The following is a 23422-nucleotide window of genomic DNA, read 5'->3' as shown; positions in this document are numbered from 1 at the left end:
GTAGCGAGTGTACGAACCAGCTCTGAATGTAATTTATTTCCAGAATAAGCTCCTGTTAGATGGCAGGACTGTAAGAAGGAGACCCTCATGTCCATTAACAGTTGCATTTGTACCACTGTCCTTCATGTATGATGCAGAACTACGGAAAGTTTTTCCAGTTCACCACTGCTTACTTAAACTGCCATGCATGTGTATCAATCTGTCATGCAAACTCAATTTCAAAGAAAGAAGAGGGAAAAAACCAGCAACCCAAAATGTGTCATTTGCAATAGATACTTATAGTTAATCTGTACCATCATCGTATATCACATATGCCTCTGGAGTTGCTGTCACTTCTGAATCCAGTCCTGAGAATGTATCTACTGCAGGAAAAAGAAAAAAAACAAATGTTGTAAAATTCAATGGTCTCATCCTCACCCTCCTATTAAAATATTAAAATAAAGTTTAAAATAAAGTTTAAAATAAAAATATTTATACGGTTGATTTATAAAGAAATAAGACAATCACCAAGTTTGCCAGATAACACAGCGACAGTCCATTCGGCATATTTAGAATAACTGATGAGTAGCTAACTAATATTAACAGCCAGGAGTTCTGCTGGAGGAAAATGGTTTGAGAGCTGCTTCTGAAAACTGAGAGCAATACACCTTCCTGGGGCTCTGCTCTGGGCTCTGCGGCTCTTGGAGCAAAGGCAGACTATCTACGACCACATAGCACTCATGCCAGGATTTAAAAATATTCTGTAGTCTCAAGAGTTGCAAATATAAGAAATTCATATATATATAAAAAAAGAAAAATTCAAAGCAATTCAAACATCTGAAAACTTCAATTCAAATATCTTTCGCAAGGTATGAAAAAAATCAAGCAATCCACCAATGCAGTCCAAAAGGCATGAATTTGTGCAGTGATGCAAGTTGTGCTGGGTCTCCCAGTATCTGGCACCCAGATCTCCTCTGCACTTGCTCTAGTCTGATCCAGTATGCTGAACAGCCATTACATGTTAGGGTATATACATGTAATTCTGAAGTACTGTTTCTGCCTTGGTTTCATCCAAAAGGAATTGAAATTGTTCACACAGAAATTGTCCCATAATGCATATAAAAGCATGGCAAGTAGAGATGATTGGGAGGTGTACATTGAAACCCTCCAATTCAAACCAAAGGCCAATGCAAATGCTTCCTAAATTCCCGCTCATGTAAATCACATGTAAATCATCTTAATCTCTCTGCACATGAGGTATCCAGCACCTAATACACCAACTGCCAGGTAGCTCAACTTGTGAATTTGGAAGGCTTCCCAGCATGCTTGGAGAAATTTCTCCACAATATTCTGAGTACACAAGGCTCAGACTAGCCATGAAAAGCAATGCAAAGAAATCAGAAGTGTGATGCCAAAATTCACAGCAAAAATCAGAAGTCTTCAATGAAACATTGGGTTTGAGGGGAGGGCAATACGCAAACAGAACAGACAGGCAGCAATGACCTCAAGATAACTGCTAAATTAGTAAGTTCATACAGAACGTGATGTGAGAGAAAGAAATGTGATTTTCACTAGGCTAGTACTATGAATACTGGAATTTTTCAACCGCAAACACTAAATAAATTACAAATTCAAATGATACATTTTATGTTGCTTTTTTAAAATTTAAAACCAATAATTATTGTAAGAAATGATGGATTTTTTTCTGCTACATGAAGTTTCTTTTAAAAATGAATAATACAGCAGTAATTTTAATTCCAACATAAGCTACAAAAACACAGGAAATTGGTTAAATCTTACCAGACTTTCATAGCAATTCTGACATTTTCTAATGGTATGTTTAGGTTGCACTCTTCAGAAGATCAGCCACTTGAAAGCCACCTTGACAGGCTAGATCTTCTGTGGAATTCTGCAGATCTTCTTTGACCCCATCAGAGTAATCAGGAGACTCAGATAAGCTAGAAATTTGAAGTATTTTGCATGGCAGATTTCAACTCATTCACACCTATTAGCTAAGGAGCTTTCATTCATATACAATGTATTTATTTATGCTGAATTCTATTTTCTATTTTTGTGCCTGTGCAGCCTATTCTACTTCACTTTCTGTGCTTTGTTGCATTAGCTATGGAATGAAGAGGATGGGGTAGTACCCAAAAGACATGCCACTATTATTTTCTCCCCATATATCAGCTGCATTTCTCCTGCTTGCTCCAAGCATCCGTGCTGCATTTTTAATTTAACCCTACCTGTGCCAAGTAAGGCTACATCTTGTGTTTGCCATGGTCTTTTGCCATCTGTGAAGACAGCAGACTGCTCAACCACCACTTGATTTTATCACACAAAGCAAATGGTTGAGGTTCCACTTTTATTCCATGTGAGATCACTAAAAAAAAACTAACTAATTTCACTGGCAAATCACTCCAGTGTGGTCAATCCCCTTCCTGAAAGTTCAAGACTTTTGATTCTAGTGAAAAGTTGATAATAAATTCTGCTGGGTTAAGCAAGAATTCTGCCAGAGAGTAAGAGAATTTGCCAAAGCTTAAGCAGAACATGTGGCGGTGTTTTTTGGCACTTGCAGACTCTGGCTGTTTAGGAGTAAAGCTCTTAGAAACAAAATAACAAGCTTTGGAAGAATAAGCATTTCATTAAATGAACTGGAGCGCGTTCCAGATGCAGATTAAAAGGAAAGACAAAGCAGAAATATGATTTAGAAACCGTCAATGGAGAACAGCATGAAATGTTTTGATAGTTCAAGTAGTAGTTGTTTATCTCTCTTGAAACAGATACAGCACTTGTTAAACAAACAAACAGCAATAATTAAGTAAATACTATCATCATGCTTTCTTCCCAAGGAAGCTCCTCTGTGAACAGGCAGGTTGTCTTGCTGCATTCATAAATTGCTGGCCACCAGGATGAAGGGAAAAAAAGAAAAAAGATGCTAGAAAATCCTAATCACTCTTCAGACAAACTTTCATACTTGTTAGGTTGCTCAAGTTATATAAGGAATGGAAAACCAATATCATCTTGTACTTGTACACCTCAATCCATTTGCAGACTTACTATTGAAATGCCAGACAGTTTGGGAGTGACTTTGAGAGTCATTCTCACTGAACACACAATCTGTACAAAAATACTTTTTCTCATTCATGGCTCTAACAAAGTTCGAAGCATCATCAAGCTACCTGATGGAAGGCAAAATAAAAGCCCCAAAACACACAGAATCACAGAAACACCAAACAGAATGTTTTTACACATTCATAAATTCACAAGAAAGCTCCACAAGGCACACCTCTCCTAAAAATGATTTGTGTTGTTCAGCTTCTGGAGCCTTTTCTCAGATTTAGCTGCTCAGATTTAGCTATGCTTCACAAAATGTTATTGTTCTTAATATAATATAATTATTTACTTATATATATATAAAAATATATATATTCTCAGAAGAGGTCCCTCATGTATCAAATAGCACAAGTGGTAGGAATGGGAGGGACACTAACACAACCAAAAATTATAGTCCCACTCAGACAACTTACAAAATACCAGGCTGACCATGTACAGCAATATTTGTAACACTTTCGTAAATACATAAGAGAGCAGTGAAAGTACCAAAAGGAAAACCAAAAATCTTCAAAGAAATATTTAATGACACAGACAACCATGGGGCTAAATATTAGATATACATTAGTACCATAAGTTATTGTAATTCCATCTGTACAAGGCAATAACGTCTCTAACTTATTACTTACCCAGTGAAACTAGTAAGGAAATTTTCTGTCTTCTCAGATCCTTTCCAAAGCTGCTGTCTTTACACTCACTACTATTTGCTGAAGCCATATCTTTCCATATCTTCTTTACTCTTCAGTGTGATAGTTCAGACTTCAGGCCACGGTTACATGACCTACTAGTAAATCTACTTTGGCTTCAGAGACATAGGTGTATAAGAGAAGGTAAATGGGCTTAGTTACTCATTGAAACTAGTTACTCCAGATGGCAGATGTCTGACTGCAAACTCTTTCTTTAGGTTACAGCCATGCTTCTGCTGCCCCTGGGTAGACTAAGCTGGGGACTACCTATAAGTGGAAAGAACAAGGACTGCCATGGTGCTCCTTGATCTAGTTTCATAAAGTAAGTAGCTAACTGATTTTCAGTGCAACATTCAGGTGACAAAAGGATAAAACCTGATAAGAACAGGCTCAACACTCCACAACTGCAGTTGAATTTATGTTTGTTTTCCTTGGATTTTTGATTTGCACAACATCCTAAGCTTGTTTAACTGCATGAGAGAAACAATGGCATCTACCAATACCATTTTTTATCTTTAGATGAAAAAGAAATTAATGTACAAATCTTTGCATTATCTGTGCAGAGCCAAGGTTGTCTTTCCCCAAGTTAATCCATACTGTGCTGCATTTCTGCTTGAAAATCTCTACCTCTGAGGTGTGGTGAGGTAACAAAAATCCCAATTTTTGAATATTCATCCCACTATAGCTCAAAAGAGACTTTTCAGAACTTATTATGAGAATGAATGCAAAACAAATAAGCTAGAAAGACTTTTTTGGGTCCTTCCCTGGCTTGGAGTGAGGACTGGATTCTAGGTGATTGCTTTAGCAACAGAAACACTGCCTATGTTTGTGCGTATGTTTGTGCGTATGTGCAGGAACATACGTGAAAAGACTGGATTCAAAAGAAGATGAGTGTTTTTCTGAAATCAACATATTTCCATGATAAACTTCATCTTTGGGGCAAGCTAGCATTTTAGTGGAAAACCATTTAATGCGCAAACCCTTCTCTAGCTTCTCCAATCTCAGCTCCTTACTTTATCAAAATCTTCAGAGGCAGATTCTTTTCTGCTTTACATTTATGCAAGTGTGGTGTACAAAAAGCATGACCAAACAAGTCCAAACAGCAAAAAAAGAATTTACCTTCTGCATTGCACTCTGGCAGGCCATCGAACCCTAACAGTAAGTTGCCTTCATCATCATACTGTGCATAGGTGCCTGGAGGACAGGTTGGGGGTGGTTTCTCAGTGGGAGGTTCAGTTGTAGTTGGTTCAGGAGTGGTGGTTGTAGTAGTTGTTGTGGTGGTTGTAGTAGTTGTTGTGGTTGGTGGGAGTGTTGTTGTTGTTGTAGTGGAGGGAGTGGTTGTTTTCTTAATCATTTCAAGACCAATCAGAGGTTTCCCTCCAAGGCTTATTATAGGTTTATCTTGTGCACTTGCTACAGGCTTACTAAATCTGCCGTGTCCAAACAAAGGTATTCCATCAGGACTCACCATTGGGGCACCCTTTTCATCTAGGAGAGAACAAAATCAAAATATCTCATGCATTATCTGTTGCAGACTTATAGTATGGTACTTAACAACAGTAAAAACCACATGAACGCTGAAAGCAATTACAACCTGCTGTAATTAATTTGGCCAAAAAGGATGTTGTTATCTAGAAAAGACACATGGCTAAGAAAATCACTAAAAAGTTCATAAGAATCTCAGGTAGATCACAATACTGTTCAGTGATACCAGCTGTCTGATGAATGTTTATTGGGTTTATTGGGAAGAGTAGAGGGAGATTTCCTTTCAGAATCACAATATGCAGATTTTGCCCACATTTAATCTAAATCAGTCTTTTAACTGATGAAAAGTAGGATGAATCTATATTCTGTTCCCTATCAAATATGCACAAGGAAAGACTGGAATGAGCTAGTGAGGTGCTGTCACTGCCACTTTTGTGCCAAGTCCCAGATACTGCAAGTATTCACGATCACCAGTACAACTGCAGGCACTAAATCTGCATTCAAGAGATCTATTCAGATGGAGTGATATTCAGCCAGCAGTGTTTTCACAAATCATACACTGGGTTTTTTGCTATCTGTAGTCAGTTTCAGAAAACAAACAAAAACCATCACATACCTATGACTGGCACTGTGCAAGTAGAAGAATAATTATTTTTATGTACAGAAATAAACAAGTATCGATCTCTATTCTGGCTCACTTCTGCAGTCCCTTCTAATACTGATACAAGTGAGACAGACTTGGGTTATTCTTTCTGCCCCATACTCGGGAACCTTTGCAGTGTGCCCTTAGGCATCCCCCGATCCTGTGATGTTACCTCCTTTGCGATGTTATCACCTTTGGTAAATGTAAAAGGAGAACTGGCTTCAATGGATGAAGAGAAGGCTGAGGTACTGAGTTCTTTGCCTCAGTCTTCACTGGCAGCCAGGATTCCAGTACTTCTCACGTCCATGAGCCCTGCATCCCTAAACCTCCAGGTGGGGACTGGGGTGGTAAATCCTCCCCCCGCTGTGAGGACAGAGCAGGTCTGAGACCGCCTCATGAGACTGAATGTGTACAAGTCTATGGGGCTGGATGGCATGCATCCCAGGGTTCTGAAGGAGCTGGCTGAGGTGGTTGCTGAGTCACTCTCCATCATATTTGAAAAGTTGTGGCTGTCAGGTGAGGTCCCGGATGACTGGTGAAAGGGTCACATCACTCCCATTTACAAGAAAGGGAGCAAGGAGGACCCCAGGAAGTACAAGCCAGTGAGTCTCTGTTCCTGGGAAGATCATGGAACAGATCGTACTGGATGACATGCTTGATCACATGAGGAATGGGTGTGTGATCCATGACAGCCAGCACGGCTTCACCAGAGGAAGGTCATGCTTAACCAATTTGGTGGCCCTCTATGATGGACTGATGGCATCAGTGGACAAGGGAAAGGTGACTGATGTCATTTACCTGGACTTGAGCCAGGCCTTTGACATGGTCCCCCACCACATCCAAATTGGAGGGATGTGGATTTGATGGGTGGATTTGATGGATGCATAAGAAATTGGTTGAAAGGCCGCAGACAGGGTGATCATCAATGGCTCTATGTCCAGGTGGAGGCTGGTGATGAGTGGCGTCCCCCAGGGGAGAGCTGCTGGAGAGGGTCCAGAGGAGAGCCACAAAGATGAACAGGGGACTGGAGCACCTTCCCTATGAAGACAGCTGATGGAGCTGGGCTTGTTCAGCCTGGAGAAAAGAAGGCTGCAGGGTGACCTCATTGCAGCCTTTCAGTACCTAAAGGGAGCCTACAGACAGGAGGGGAATCAACTCTTTGAAAGGGTTGATAACTGCAGGACAAGGGGAAATGGTTTTAAGTTGAGGGAGGGGAAATTTATGTTGGATGTCAGGGGGAAGTTTTTTACAGAGAGAGTGGTGAGGTGCCGGAACAGGCTGCCCAGAGAGGTTGTGGATGCGCCGTCACTGGAGGTGTTCAAGGCCAGATTGGATGGGACCCTGGGTAGCCTGGTCTAGTATTAAATGGGGAGGTTGGTGGCCCTGCATGTGGCAGGGGGGTAGGAGATTCACGATCCTTGAGGTCCCTTCCAACCCTGGCCATTCTGTGATTCTGTGACTGTCTGATGTTGACCTGAAGTATAGTAATCCTAAATGGCTTGTGCAGGACCTAAGAATGCTTGGAGCACCAAACAGCTCAAAGATTTGTACCATGTGCAAAAAAACTTTAGATTTTTTTTCTGTAAAATGGAAGCAACTTACCAACAATTGTACGTCCGTCCCCTCCTAATTTCACTCGAAGTGGATTGCCTTGGGAATCTTGGAGGTATTTTCCTTCAACATTTAACACTAGTCCTCGGTCAAGATCTACAATCTAAAAGCAATAGATAGACTCAAATTTAGCTAGTGTGAGAGAATGTGAAAAGAAATCCTGGGGAAATTCTGATGGTAAGTGTGATGAAGAATAGGTACAACACCTCCAGACAGACTTTTAAAAGTGAGTATAGGAATCACTGATAAATTACTGCTGAAGAAGGCAAATCCCCAGGAGCAAGGCTTCAATGTTGCATAAGAACCATATTCATATTGGCATCTACAATGTGGGCATGTACAGGAGCTACTCCCTTGACTTGCTACACTGAGTTTTTTGGGCTGCACTACTCCTAAGGTGGATTCATGTAACACTTATTTGAGTATGACCCCAAGTCCTTTTAAAAACAGTATTTAAAAGTACATCTCCTAATCAAAAAAAAGAAAAATATTAAACTAGTTAATTTAGATTGAAGTAGCAGTGAAAACAAAGTTACTAAGATTTTAATTGAGGTAGGAGACTGAAGAAAAGCCTCTGTCTCATAAAACAAATCTGTCTGAGAGCCTGGACTGAATTTAAGAGGTTACTTCAATTAAAATCCAGTCCTCATTGCTATTTCAACTCAAAACAGCTGAATTGTGTGCTGTTTTAACCTGGGTTATTACATGCTGTGGCATAGAGCACAAAAGTACAAAAGCTGCTAGCTGACGAGAACTGGGAAGAGGACAAGAGCAGCACTTTCAAGTTGGCAAGAAAAGCTTGAATTTGGTATTGCAGAAAAGACTGTAGCAGGAGGAACAGTAAATCATGAGATTTGCAGAGGTCAGGCAGACTCTGGAGGCCTTCAGGCCCCAGATGATGACAGATGACGACACAGGTCCTCTTGCTTTACAAGATGTTTAGAATGTTCTACTTGCAGCAATGTCTCCCTCTCCTGCAGCAGGGACAGATGCCCCGCAGCTTCCCTAGGACCTTTCTAGCCCACTTTCTGAAGTCTATCTGAAGAATCTTGGACTGGCTTTTCAAAACACCTTCCTTGAACGTGAGTTACCTGATACACTTTTCTGTGCTCCTCTATTGCAATAAAGAAGACTGAAATGGCCATAGAATAATTGGTTTTATGCCCCTTCTTTTACTTGTATCATGTGGTGTTCTATTCTATGAGCAGCTCTACTGACATCACTGAAGCTGGTCAGAGCTTTACCCTACCCAGTGTTTGAACAAGCATGCATGAAACATTATTTTCTTCACTACAGTGGTTGGTCATAAACTGACTGGAAAGGATTTTAAAAGTCAAGTATTTAGGCACCTAGTAGGACTTGCTATTAATAGTGTGTGAGATCACTAGAAATTAGACTGAAACATAAAACACTCAAAAGTATCATTTTGAGGCCTGTCACCCCATAAAACCTACTGTGACATATTTGGTTTTAGAGCAACGTGCCATTTATGGAGCAACTTCTCATGTTGACAGTCTTGTTCAAGAGCCCCTCTCTGGAGATGCATCTGGAAGTAGCATCATCACAGAGCTCATCTTCCATGGGAACTGCTCTGGACAATTTCCATTCACACTGTGCAGCAGCATCCTGAGTCACTGGGGAGCATAAGTTCCACTGACCATGACAAAAAAGTTTTGCTAAGTCTATGGGAGTACTGATGCAGTTAAGCATTCAAAGTTTTAAATCAAATGTTTGAAATGTTTGAATAATGAAATGGAGTATTTAGATTTAAACAAAAAAGTGGAATTACATCATTAAACCACCTAATTTTACAGCTTCTTTGACTAGGGGCACTGTTTCTCCTCTATTCTCAAAGAAAAAGTAAGTAAAACAAAAGGCCAAAGCATCTCGAATTTGCAGAGGTCACCCTACCCACTTTGTTCCTTGTGGGCCATTGATTACTCTCTGTCCACTTGGTTTTCCATTATTACCAGTTAATATTTTTCCATTTCCATTCTTTGTTGTAAGGTTAGGTCGGCCATTATAACCTGAAATAAGAGAAGGAAATAACAGTGGTTTAGAAGAAAATTGTGCATACTACAAAGCATAGTAGTTTATAACATAGTTTAAAATGCAGTTTAAAATGCAAAGGAATACAAAACCTCTTAAGAATATACTGTTAAATGCAAATCTTGTGTTTTACTGGTGAAGGTTCTAAGATGACTCCCACTAGCAACCCTTAGCTTTGTTTAACAGATGCAGATATTCAGGACTTTCTCATGATACATCTCAAAATCTGTAATCAATATTCAAAAAGTAAGCAACTGAACCAATGTGTAACATCATTGCTGGATCTGAGAAGCCATACAAAACCCTATTCAGCTGCCCATTTGGGCTGCCATGCATTGTAGCAGAGGTGGAAACATGGCCATCAAGACACTTTTGAACTTTGTAAACATTTGGGGTGTGTGTTGAGAGAAGAAATCTTATTAAACAGAACAACTTTCCTAATCTATCCTTACACAAAACTGAAGACCCAGAAATCACTATGGATGATGGGAGCCTGAGCAGATCAGACTTTGGGACCAAAGGCCTAGGGCACACATGGATTAGACAGTGTCCTCAAAAACTGGGCTCCCTGAGAACATCCTAAATAAAAAAGTAGAATGTTATACTAAACAACTGAGTTTGCATTCTGATAGAGAACTTTTCAAGGATTGCTGAACTTATGAAAACCTCAATTCAGTAACATTAGTAGAACAAAGACAAGATACCTTGCCTATAAGGAGGTCTAACAAACTGCCGCTGGGAAGGGCTCCGTAGCCTGGAGTTCAGTAGTCGCTGGCGAGGGGACAAAGTGGAAGAGGAAACAGTTGGAGGAACAGTGTGTGTCGTGGTAGATTGAGAATAACGTGGCCAGATGAAGCTTGGTTTAGAAGGAGTATGTTTGTTAGAGGAATGAATAATTCGTGACGCCACAGCAGAGCTGCCTGGAGATTCAGGAGAAGATATTTTTAATGTTGGAGTTTCTTCCTTCTCTTCCTCTTCGGATCCTAGTTTGTGAGGTAGAAGAGTGTCCATAGATTTCCTCTTATTGCTAGCAGTGTCATATGTGTTTTTATTACCTCTAGAAAGAGAAGGGGACCACTTTGCCGCCAAAGATGTAGGTTTCTCTTCCATCTCATTCTGATCATACTCACTGTTATAATCATCCTCTTCATCAGAAACGGACTGACGAGATTTAGAAGAGGAAAAGGAAGGAACTTTTCGAGGAAGTTCAGTTTGGGACAGTTTAGATGGTAACAGGTCATATTTTTTCTCTGTATGGGACACTATTCTTGTAGCAGCCCTTGATTGACTAGATAATGAGGGACGAGTTTGTCTTGAAGAAGAGGATGATAACTTTGAATTATACTGGTTGTCTTTTGCTTTATCGCTGGCAGAACTAGAGTCTGGCTGATTAAGTTTTGATTTGTGGGAAGGTGCCTGAGAACCTGGCTGCTGTTGCTTTGATAGAGACAAACTTGAGCTTCCCTGAGAGAAAGATGTAGGTAATCCCCTAGAAGTGGACACTTCCTTAGGAAACACAGAGCGACTGCTGGCTCTGTCACTGTCTTCTGTTACATCCTCATCATTATCTTCCTGCAATTCCTCATTACTCTGGGATGAGACAGGAGATGGTAGCCGCCTGCCCCTGGAATGCAGTAAGGAAGGACTGGTTTGTACCTTCTGCAGAGGTTCCGAACGGGAGGTCTTCTGGGTCTTTTGTAATGGAAGATGAGAAGAGAATGTCTTTTTAGGCAAAGATACACTTGGATGGCTTGGGTCCACCTCATGAGTTACAACAGACTGCCGATTTGATGGCAAACCCCTGAGTCCAGGCTCTGAAGTTTTAGAAGGCACTTTCACCAGCAAGGGATTTGGCTTTTCTTCCACATTGCCAGAGAGAGCGTTATTTTTAGCTGGCAGAGAATGGGAAGAGGCTTTAGGAGAAGGCACATTAGTATTACTTTGCCTCAGTTGCTTTGTTTCGTTATCTGAGTACGTAGGAACAGATGAGGCAGAAGAGCGTTGTGCTGAGGATGGTGACAATGCTGATGGCTCACGTTTCTCTGCGCTAGTCTGCCGTGATGCCTCTGGTGTGTGGGATCGAACAGGGGTCCTCCCTGAGGCAAGAACAGGGTGGATTGTCCGACTAGAAGACAGGGGTCTAACAGTCCTCCTGTGATCCTGGGCTTTTGGCAGTGTCACTGGAGCTTCTTCAGATGAATTATGATCCTCTGTCACTTCAGTAGACTGGAGATCAAGTTCCAGCTCTCCTGTCTTTCTGGAGGGTAACTGAGATTTACTTGGAACACCTCCTCGAGTCAAGACTTTATTCTTATATTCAGAAAGAAGACTGTTTTTATCACCAACACCAGGTGAATGAACAGATGACTGCTTAGAGGAAAGTGACATCTGCACTTGTGAAGAAACAGAGGAACTTTGAGAAGAAGATGAACCAGCATTCACAGGTTTTTTAACTCCCGAATTGTCTTGAATCTTTCTTTGTTGCTGAGCAACTGAATCCTCATTAGGAGCTGGAAAAAAAAAAAGTGTTTATTCATAACAATAGCAGAACAAAATACAAGAGAAACCAGTCAGGTAGCAAGAACAAGACTACATAGGAGAACATGAGACAGTATTTATTTCTGTGCTAATCCACTTATGTGGATTTTTTAGTAACTTGAGTAAAACTTCAAGCAATTAAAATCAAATATCTAAAAGTGGGGCTTGCAACATTCGGTCAGCAGAACCAGATCTTTAGCAGAACTTAGTCACGTTTATGACAGCATGCTGCACTGTTCTGTCTGAGACAGGACACATTTTTAATTTAGGATTCAGCAAAATCCCACAACAGCACCTCTTTGGCAAGGAGGCAAACACAGAGTTGTATGAAAGTAGGCCAATTTAGCTGACTTTAAAGAGCAGCAGTTGTCAAGAATAGTGCAACCGAAGAACCAAGTATGGTTTTATTTGGCCTTTGTGTAACAAAAGCACATATATTCATGCAGCGTACCAGGAAATAAAGTATGATGTGCCTTTATTTAAAGTATTACAATATTCATAATATTACACGTGGTAGAGCAATGAATGCTCATTTATATGCTTATCTACTATAAGCTTATCTGCTTATCCATAAGCATCTCTTCGGACAATATAATGATGAAAAGAGCTAGCAGAAACAGTGTTGAAGAAGTAAAATCCCCCAGGTTAGATAGAGGGAGCACAGGAGAAGCTAAGAAAAGTCAGAGAATGAATGTAACTGGAACCTAGGCAAGAATAGACAGACTAAGCAATTAGTGACTGGCTTGCTGCTTACCTGCTGGGATGGCGACACTGAAGGCTTTAGACTGAGGACCGGGTCCCCTCCTGTTTGCTGCACGAATTTTGAAAATATAGCGCTCCCCAGCCTGCAGACCATCTATTATGGCTGATGTTGTAGCTCCAGAGTAGGTGATGGACTTTGCTCCAAAAGGCTTGAGAGCAGGGGCGTATGAAAGAATGTATTCTGAAATGATTTGGCAGACGGTTGGAAGGAGGAAACTGAAAACAGTCCTGTTTCCAGCGGACAGACTGTATGGGTAGGATGAATTAGAACGTGCATTACTAAAATTAATACACTAGCAATGCACGTCGAGTCAACAGCTGGAGTACAAAGAAATGATATATCTACAGATCGGTAAGTTAAATAAATATTTGTTCATCTTTAAAGAAAGATAAAAACAAATCATTTCAATGATCTAATGACTGAGATGATTTAAGAAATCTGTCTTGTTCTCGTCTTTCAGATTAGGATTACAGTGGTACACATGCACCCTGCTAGTTGTCTGTAGGAAGGGATAACTGTGGGCATGAAGAGGAGCTTAGCCACATGTAGATTTCCTTGTTTTTTGAAGCCTCTATAAGAGGCCAAAACAGGATTCTGAGAATAAATTCCAAATGAATGAGTGAAAAACTCTAAAACTCTAACACTACTAAGAACATGGAAATCATTTTTTTTCTAAAAATGAGATTGTATTCAGTGCATTAAGAAATAATCCAAGCACATGTCATCAAAACAAAAAAAAAAAGTCATGAATATGGAAACGCATTTGCTGCTTAGACAACACAAACACCACATGGTATTAGAAGGTATTATGAACTTTGAATTAGATTTTGTTTGTTTTAGAATGCAGAGGAGATGTTTTAATTACAGAAAAACTTGTGTTACTCTGGTAGCTTTCAAATGGCTACCAGAGGACAGTTCTTTAATATGTGGTATAAACACGTAAAAGGGAAAGACTGCAAAACAAAAGGACAGAAAGACAAAAATTCTGGATTATCACATGCTATCAAAATGACTAAAAAGTGCTAATTCAGTGATGTCACTTAGCCAGTGTATATATTATGTATGCTCTTTATTTAGTTTAAATAACACTTCATAGCGTAACACTTCATGTAACACTTCATAGCCAAGCAAAATGTAATGATACACTAAGTGCATATAAGTGTTCAGCCCACAGGTATCTTTAAAATAGTTCATCTAGATGAACTGTCTAAAGATCAGCAGCCAAATATGGAAGAAGGGTTACAGACTGCTCAAAATTACAAGCAGATTTTAAATTTCAGATAATGTCCCTGCATGACCATATTTTTAAAATAATAATTCTTAGTCAGAATTGCAGTTCTACTGAAGTAATTGGCAAAACTTCTGAGTTCAAAGAAGAAAGAATTCCAGCATTGCCTGGAAGAATGAAGAATGCATACAGCAAATCTTTTACAGGGACACAGCACACTTCCCTCCAGGACTGGGACTTTTTAAATCCTGAGATGCTACAGCGCTGATAAGGCACTTCCAGAAACCTGTGTAACTGGAGAACACAATCCCATCAATCAGTGGGAATGAGAGAATCCAAAAATCCTACCTATTTCTTTTTGGAGGGAAAAAGGGGAAAAAAATCCAAGAAAGCTTTTTTTTTTTTTAAACCCATCCATGCAAGTTAATGGCCACTCACTGACAAATGAGCTTTCCACCCACGTATGACACTGCTACACTGCACAAGCCTTATGTGTGAAATCTGTTGAAATCTCTATTTGTGCTTGCTTTATAAGCAGAGGCTTTCCTTCCACAGTAATCTACAAATAAAACACAGTACAAACTCACTCACATTCTTGGCAGCCACTCAACACTTCCTTAGGTTTTTTGTTTGTTTGTTTTGCCTAACAATCCAATTACAAATCCTTTGGGAAAAACCCTTCCTGAGCTCCATTTCAACCTGCTTAATGATGAAGAAGAGGTAAGTATGCATGTGTGACATCTCAGGAAGCTCTGTGATATCCTTGGAACAAGGTGATGGCTTCCCAGCAGTGCAGTAGAAAATCTGGGCTGGAAACAAGGAAATCTTGCTTGGGTGTGAGCCACTAACATCTAAAGAAGTCCCAGCAGAGTCAGCAGTTTCAGCTTGCTGCATAGTGGCAATCTGCTTTTGAGAAGACCAGATCCAATTCAGAGTTACAAACTGAGAATGACAACTTACCTTTGACTTTTCCTTCACTCTCTGGGAGAGCATCCCAGGATGCTGCTACAGAAGTTGGTTTACCCTTCAAGGGCCAAACATCTAAATTTTCAGGTGCACTTGTAGGAGCTGTGAAACAGACAAACAATAGAAAAGGCAATTAAGAAAGCATGAGCTACGTGGCACTTGCTTTTTGCTTCTTCTCGTGGCAGAAATGCCTATATGGTCATTTCAAAGACAAACGCAAAGTACATACAGAGCTCAGGTCCATGCATGCCCCTATTACATCTCTGTCAGGCTGATGCATCCAAAGGAAGAGGCAAGTCCAAGCTGCAGTGCTGCTCTTCTAATATACCCAAATCACCTCTCCCACTCTCATCTCACTGCAGCAGCACTAGTTCTTCTCCATACATACCCGCCTCTGGGGTTCGCTGGAAGACAGACACACTCCATTTGCCTTCCTTTTCTCCCTCCAAGATTTGGACAGCAAACTCATACATGGTGTCTGGTGCCAAGTTCTCCACCAGCGCCCGCCGGTTGGACACCTGCTTGTAATCCCACCTTGCTGATTCTCCCTTTTCTCGATAACGAACATTGTACTGTCTGGGATTAGACACACAAGGAAACAAAAGTTCAAACACAAAGCATATTAGCAGAGTGAAAGCAACAGCCCCCGAGGTCCCAGCCCCATGTTGCTGCCTAGTCCCCATCCCACTGTGGTTTCTCTGCTTACTTTTACCTCCAGATGGTGAAGCACCCCCTACCAGCCACTATCACAGAGACATGCACATTCCTGTGCCCTAAGTGAAACTGCTCCCGCTACCAACTGTTATTAAATAAATGCAGAACTAATCATTACTGCACTGTCAGCATTTCACCTCCAGTGCCTATTCAGACAAAGACACATGGGCTAACTACCTATTTGCTGCAACCTTCTGCTTTTCATACTGTTGGTCCGTCCAAGCAACGAGCACAGACTGAGAGGACATCACTCGAACAGTTATGTCCTGCACCACCTCCACCTCTTCCTCCTCTGAAATGAGAAAATAAAATGGCACATCAATAATAAGAATAGTGGAGATCCCATTTAAAAAACAAAACAAAACATAAACCCTAGTAGTTTATGCTATAATAGGCAGACAGCATGGATGCATAGCAAAGACAGTAGTAGTGGAAAAGCACATGCATTTGCTTACAGGACTGGAGTACTCATATATTCTGTAGTCCTTTAATATTTTGCTCAAGCAAGCAGCTGCAAAGCACACTTCTTTCAAATGGGCTATTAATGTAGATAATACAAGATTTTCCATTGTAAACAAACTCTCCTGCACACTGGCAAAGAGTTCTTATCTACTACTGGAAAGTGGATTAGAGGACCTATCCACAAAGAACACACATTTTTCATTACCTCTCATGATAGCAGTGTCTCATAAACCATAAAGCCACAGAAGTGGAAATCTCTGCCCTCGTCCTGAAAGTGGTTGCTTGCAATGGGAGCATGTGAAAAGTGAAAGTAAGCATGAGTAGTGGATGGCAACACCTCCATAGAGAAGATGGGATTTTAATAAGACATAGCTCCCAGTTCTGACAAAGGCATTTTCTATCACCATCAAAATACTTGAAACAAATCCATCCACACTACACTGTTCTAACCATAATGCGAGGGAGCAAGAAGGTGGCATAGGCAAGGAGATGACTCAGAAATTCACTCATCCTTTTTGATCCCATCTACAGTATATGTAACACTTTCCCTCCAAAGGAAAGTGAACACTTTCCTATGACTTTGCTGTTTGGGCTGACTGGAAATCAACCCTGCAGAAAACAGGGCAGAGGTGTGACAAGAAGGCATCTAGTTGTGGAGGTGCTGGCTTCCATTTAATCAAGCCTTCTCATGGGGTTATTGCAGTTCATAATGTTTGCCAATAGCTACAGCAGAGGAGATTAAAAAATAAAGAAGAAAAAAACCAAAAACTCAACCATATTATGAGATTCTGTTTTTTTATTAATACTGCTTGAGACACAGAAGCAAAGACAACCACCAAGCACTTTAACCCATATAGAGAAACCTATCTCTAGCATTTGCAGTCAAGAAACACAAAGCTATCTCAATTCAAAACTCTCCAGGAATTGACAGTTGATGTGAAAGAAACATACCTATGACTTTCCTTTTAGTTAAAGATGACCTATAGACAGGTTGACTGCGTCCTTGGGTACTCCGTGATGGCAAAGAAACCACATGAACTGATTCAGAGGCTGTACATGGGAGGGAAAAACAGATTTTTCTGTAAACTTGATAATTATAAAAAAAAAAACAACAAACACTTTACAGGCAAAAATCCATTTTATTCTTTTTTAAGATACGAAAGGATACGTAATTTATTTGGATTCATATAATTTATTTCATAAGTTTCAGAATGCATATGGTAAGAACAATAAAGTTGGTACTAGAAGCAAGAAAGCAAATTATTAACATGAAAAAAACACATTACAAGATTTCTATGCTCTAGCCTTGAGTTCCTCTCCTGAGAATTTGATTATTTAAAAAACATTTGTTCTTCATCTTGAAAAAACTGTAATATAAAAGAATGAAAAGAAGAAGATGGTTAAAACCACGTTACATAGAATTTCTCATCAAGATGCACTATGATACCAAATTCCCTCTAAAATTACGACCAAAAAAAAAAGATAAAACAAAAACCCACAATATATAACACTTAGAGACAACCTCAGCCTGAAGAAACTTAGAGTAAGAATGAAAGCGTAAGAAACAGAAGCAGGAGCAGCAAACACAGCAGCCAAGCACTACAGAGAAACTCAGACCAGAAGAGAACTGGATTGCCAACACAACATTTGCACAGATGTGGAAGAACTTCCAGCTACAGTGAGTCTCTTTCCAGAGCTGGTCTTGGCAGAAAGATGAAAAGTGAAGAGAAGGGATGAGAATAATTAGGAGATCCCAGCTAGGAAAGGCTGTGAAACCCTGGAATAACTGATAAAGGTGACCTAGAAGTTCTCTCTCCTTGGATAAACCAAGATAAATATGTTCTTTTTGTACTAAGCCAACAAAATAAAAGAGGAAATAGATATTTAGATTACAACGCCAGGAATTCTGGCAGTCATATGTGATTTCTGAACCATCACCAGTCTTGTAATCCAAGACCAAACTGTCTGTGGGACAGGCTTCCAATATACAGGAAAGACTAAGAATTTTAACCTTAAACAAATGCAGTAAAGAGCAGCTAAAACTTCCAAGAAGAAGGTTAAAGTGAAAGCCATGAATGCAGACCTTGAGCCCACTCAAGGTAGAGAGCTTACAGAACAGACGGGTAAGAGGAGAATGACAAACCCAAAAATAGATGCTCTGCCTATAGAGAAACAAGATTGCTGCAAATGCCATTAGTACAGCTAGCTGAAAGTCTTTAGGTCAAGAGCATGTGATCTAATGAAGGAATGCAAATCATCACAGTATGGCAGGACAGGACAGGAAGCACAGCAGAGGCCAATCTGACACATACAACGATAGTGGCCAGAACCTCCCTAAGAAATTACTGAGAACATGGGCATATGAGGGTAACATGGTAACATGTGAGTGTTTTTTATCCACTGGTCTGAAATAATGCAGGGACAATTTTTAAGAAGAGAAGAAGAAACAGTGGATTTGAGAGGTGCCCCCCCACCATGTGAGGAGACTCTGAGCTATGCCTCTTCTTCTCTGCCCTTCCTCTGCTATTCACACAGGTAACTTACACATGGCCTCTTTTTAATATATTTTACTATGCTTTCTAGCTTGGTAATCACATTTTCATGTAACACCAAACATACAGCAAACATTTTCATTTATAAGAGGAAATAATTCTGATGGCTACAATAACATCATCTACGGCCACGTAGCAGCAACAGGCAATTACAAAAGATTGCTTTTTGCCAGGAGAAAAGCCTTGTCGGATACAGCAAGAGAAACCAAAGACAGAACGAATTGATGGGGTCACTGCCAAGGGCAGTCTGGCAGCAGTTTTCCCCCAGATGGTATCATAAAAATCTGGCTTACCAAGTTTTCTTGCTTCCTGGTTTTGCCTTTCTTGTGGCAGCGGAGCGTAGCTCATCCTTCGGCTGCTCTCTCCATACCCACGGATCTGCGATCTGCTGCGTGGACCCCTGAAGCCTGCTCCATAAGGTGGCCTCCACCGAAATGAAAACCTGCCATCTGGAGACTGGGCACGAGCTCTGAGGGGTCTGCTTGGCATGTCCTTCTCTTCAGAAAGGAAGCAAACACACACAAACATCACCACAGTTATTATAAAGCATATGACATATATAGCAGCCCACATATATCTGTTGGAAGCACACAAATAACATCAGAACAAAGAATATAATTTTATAGTTTTTTAATTTTGCTCTAAAACCCAAAGAAGCTTTCCTAGCAGGATAGACAATACTCCACAATGTCTTTTCTCAGGCATTTCAGACAGAGTGGTACAGCACACCCAAAGTGAAAACACACTGTAGTACAAGAACTGCTGCCAGAAACCAGGATTGTCTTGCAGCTTTCCTGTTTAATCTTTCCCCATTTTTTATAAATCCCCTTTCCATAGTTCAGGCACACAAGAACATTATTTTTCTGGCAAGTGCTAAAGGTCAGTGTAAAATGAAGCACAGAGCAATTTCACTATTTTTAAACTTTTAGAAACTAATCTACATTAAAAGCAGGTTCTCTTCTCCTAAATCCTTCCCTAATGGTTCTGCTCACTGACAGCCTTGCATTTAACAGGTCTGTTCTTCAAATGCCTCCACTTGACTTCACAAACTCCCGCTACATGACACTTGAGCATTCTGTACTGTAACAGGTACTTTATGCAAGCCATTTGGCAAGTTAGCAGTGCTCTTTTAAGAAGCTATAAGGTAAGGATTCCTCAAGCAGCTAGTTTGTTTGTACTAAAACCCTCTCACCCATTGGCTAAGCCAGCTACTGTAACTACAGAAATGTCAGAGAGCCTGGGACTGTACCAGCAGCCAGTTGCAGAGCTGGGCAGACATCAGTGCACTGAAGTACCCCCTGCCAGAGCAGCAGTGAAATTCTCTTTCCTGCACCAGCTTGGGAGGCTCCTACTTATTTCCAGTTATGTTACCTGAACTGTGTATCAATGCCCCCATGTCCCCACATACACCAAAAGCAGATTCTTTGCGAGCACAGATTTCGGAAGCTCACCAGTCATGGATCATGCAGGCAGAGATCTTCAATCACAGCATCACCATGGAGAAACAAAAGACAGCAAAATCCAAGTTGGAAGGAAGCCCTAGAGGTGGCCTGTCTGACAGGAGCCAGACCACCTTCAACAATGAGCAAGGCCAGCTCAGTCTTCAAAACCCCATGGACAGAGTTCACAGAGTCTCCCTTTGGGCCCACTCCTGTGCTGCATCAGCTGCCTAGAGGGAAAGTTTTCCCAAATGTCCCACTCGAACTGCAACTTGTGGCTGCTCACACAGCCTAATAGCACCAAACAGCAGCTTTCTTGTAGTCCTGGTTCAAGCAGTGGCTGGCTGCTGTGGGATATCCTCCACCTTCCTCTTGGCCAGACCAGGCAAGCCCCACTCTCACAGCTTCTACTAGCAGCCCACGTGCAGATGGCAGCCATAACCTCTTCACATCTCAGCATCCCTCCTGAGCCCCATCCTTGGAGGTATTCAAGCCCAGGCTGGATGGGACCCTGGACAGCCTGATCTGGTAGGTCACAGCCCTGTCCATGGCAGGCAGTTGGAGCACAATGATCTTTAAGGTCCCTTCCAACCTAACCCATTCTGTGATTCCATGAGCTGGGTCCCATTGGACAACCATTGTGGCTGTCCAGCTCTGGTCAGAAGGCAGTAATAAAAGCCCAGGTTTCTTCTCAGCAGTCCTGTATACTGCTGAGAACTGAGAGCCTGCTGGTGTGAAGAGCAGGAAGCAACACTGCAGTGCATCAGCTCTGCTTCACCAGTCAAAAGCCATGGCTTCCAACTGGAATTAAAACAGAGAACTGTAAGTGACAAAGGATTCAAAATAAACTAGCCTAGCCAGAAAGCCATATGGCAAGAATTCAATTTAAAACAAATGTGGCTTTAAGTAAAGAGAATTTTACCGGCACTGATGCTGAGTGAAGGAGATCAGCTGAGGTTTTAAAACCAGTGCTTCCTAAGGGTTCAGTTATTTTCCTCATTGTAGCACAACATTTATTGCCCATTGCTTCTATTTTTCTAGTTAGCTTCACTCCTATTATTCTTCTCTCATTATAGTTTGACCAACACGAAAGCATCCAGGACAGAGCTATCAAAGAACAGTTTAGATAGTTCTGATGGTAAACGTGGAACCACCAAAAACACTATTTTTATGTGAAGCACATGTCCAGCTAGGCAAGGAAGTTCTTTCTCATTAAGAACAAAGAGCAGCAGAATGAAACTTGTCCATGCTGCTGCAGCCCATGGCCTGGGAGCCATCAACCTCATCCAGAATATGGCTGATGGCTCTGACCTTGGGCACAGAAAAAGACTGCTTCATCTTATATGAGCACCTGCAAACTTGCTGTCCCAAAGGCACCGCAAAGCTGGACTCTCCACTCTCCACCAGTCAGGACATTTCCCACTCAGTGAGTCCCCATAGACAGCAAGTCACTGCTTTCTGCTGTCACATCCCGTGTCTGTGCACTCTCCTGCTCTGGTCTCTCCTCTCACATTGGCCCCAGCAAGAAGCATGGATTTCCATGGGAACAGTAATGCAGAGACTGCAGTGGCTGAGGAACAAGCAAAGCTTACTTAGCCCTACGGAGCATAGCCTGATCCTGCTGGCCAGGCTCATTTGTCTTAAAAAACAAGCAAGCAATCAAAAAAAAAAAAACAAAAAACCAACCAACACACAAAATTAAAAAAACCCAAATACTTGAATAATAACATTTTCCTAAAAATCAGGTAGGAGGAAGAAATAAATCTGGAGCATCATTCAAAGTAATTCAGTTCCCAAAGCAGTGATTCCTGTGGGGAGCCTGAACTCCTCAGGAACAAGAGTCTTAAACAGCTCACAGTTCATGAAAAAAGAAAGGTCAAAGCACTACAAAGGTCAAATCCCATGACCTTCTTCTGTCTCTAGAATTCAGGTGCTGGATGTGCACGTGGACATGTCAGGACTTGGATTTATGAGAGCATGCAGTTTGTTTATTTGCTGAGTCTTGCTGAGCTAAAGAAAACAAAAGAAAGCAAAATCTCTTGGAAAAAAAAAAATAAGGCATTGTTTTCAGTCATAGACTAAGAGAGACAAGAACAGGTGCAAGAAATGGGGTTTGAAGAGGAGAGGCTGAAATGATGAAGACCCAGGGAAGTAACTGCTTGATAGCAACAATATTAGATATTATAGTAATACTAAAGACAACATGGAAATATGAATACAAATGGAAATTTGGTATAAACTGAGAAGAAACAGTGCTGAAATTGAGAATAGGACAAGAGAGAAGTATGGATGGAAATTAGAGATGGACGACTATAAAATGGATCCATTGCGGTTATGCTGGGCTTCATCTACCTTCAACCAGACTTTGTACAAATTCTCTGGTTTCTTCTGAACAGGTTAATGTGACAATAAGAACTGGTTCACTTAAACACAAAAATCCAACAGTTATGCAAGTACAACAACAAATGGTAAAGAGATCAGTAAATTAAACTTCTTTCTGCAAATGGGAGGAAAGATGCATTGGATTACAACTGGGAGTTTTCATTTCCAGTGATACAGAAAGTAGTACATTTACCAACAGGAGATCCAGACACACAGAAACTCACATTTCTTGCTCGCTACCTGGCATAACATACCCCCATAGGATGGATGGATGGATGCTTTGCACTGTTGCTCACTCCCAACATTAGTTATTACAGCTCCATCCAGGCCTGGTGAGTCATTCCCAGATAAATGGGCTTTTTAAAATGGAGTTCCTAAAATGGACAGTGAGAGCAGTCAGTTTTAGGGTCTCTGAGAGTGGGGGCATTTCTACCACTTCCTTGGATTGCCTATAGGCTGATCCAGCCAGCCATCTCTCCTTGTCTTCTGCAGTGGTCTAAATGTAGGCAAGTTGCTTGAATTCTCAGTGACAGATAACTCCAAAAGGTCCAAATACAAGATACATACTTCAGATCAATGTGAAAACTGAACAACTGACAGCTATGACAGTGCCTGTGACTTTTCCTATGAGACACAGTAAATCTGACATTTATAAAAGCACACAAGCCTGCAGTTATTGTTCCCCAGTTTATACCTACCCTGGCACACCAGGAATTCAACTGGATTTCAGCAAACTCTTGATGAGGTTCCAAAAGCATAGCAATGAAAAGACTAACACTGCAAATGCATTCACTCCTGACCATTATTTTCT

The 23422-nt window shown here is 40.9% G+C and overlaps 1 protein-coding gene across 1 annotated transcript in view; it reads right to left on the bottom strand.

Annotated features, from left to right (window-relative positions):
* The window catches only part of FNDC1 (fibronectin type III domain containing 1), a 64872-nt gene that overhangs the window by 21205 nt on the left and 20245 nt on the right, over nt 1–23422 (bottom strand). Inside the window, exons 2-12 of the mRNA XM_052680856.1 lie at nt 19084–19287; nt 17190–17288; nt 15954–16068; nt 15451–15638; nt 15057–15164; nt 12860–13048; nt 10272–12077; nt 9430–9545; nt 7510–7621; nt 4899–5267; nt 294–362 (exon numbers count right to left, since the gene is read on the bottom strand). Coding sequence (XP_052536816.1) covers nt 294–362; nt 4899–5267; nt 7510–7621; nt 9430–9545; nt 10272–12077; nt 12860–13048; nt 15057–15164; nt 15451–15638; nt 15954–16068; nt 17190–17288; nt 19084–19287 — 3375 coding nt within the window. The remainder of the gene's footprint in view (nt 1–293; nt 363–4898; nt 5268–7509; nt 7622–9429; nt 9546–10271; nt 12078–12859; nt 13049–15056; nt 15165–15450; nt 15639–15953; nt 16069–17189; nt 17289–19083; nt 19288–23422) is intronic.

Source organism: Tympanuchus pallidicinctus, unplaced genomic scaffold (genome assembly GCF_026119805.1).
Source record: "Tympanuchus pallidicinctus isolate F22 unplaced genomic scaffold, pur_lepc_1.0 scaffold1, whole genome shotgun sequence".
NCBI classification, from domain to species: domain Eukaryota; kingdom Metazoa; phylum Chordata; class Aves; order Galliformes; family Phasianidae; genus Tympanuchus; species Tympanuchus pallidicinctus.
This window is presented reverse-complemented; position numbering and strand designations above follow the sequence as displayed.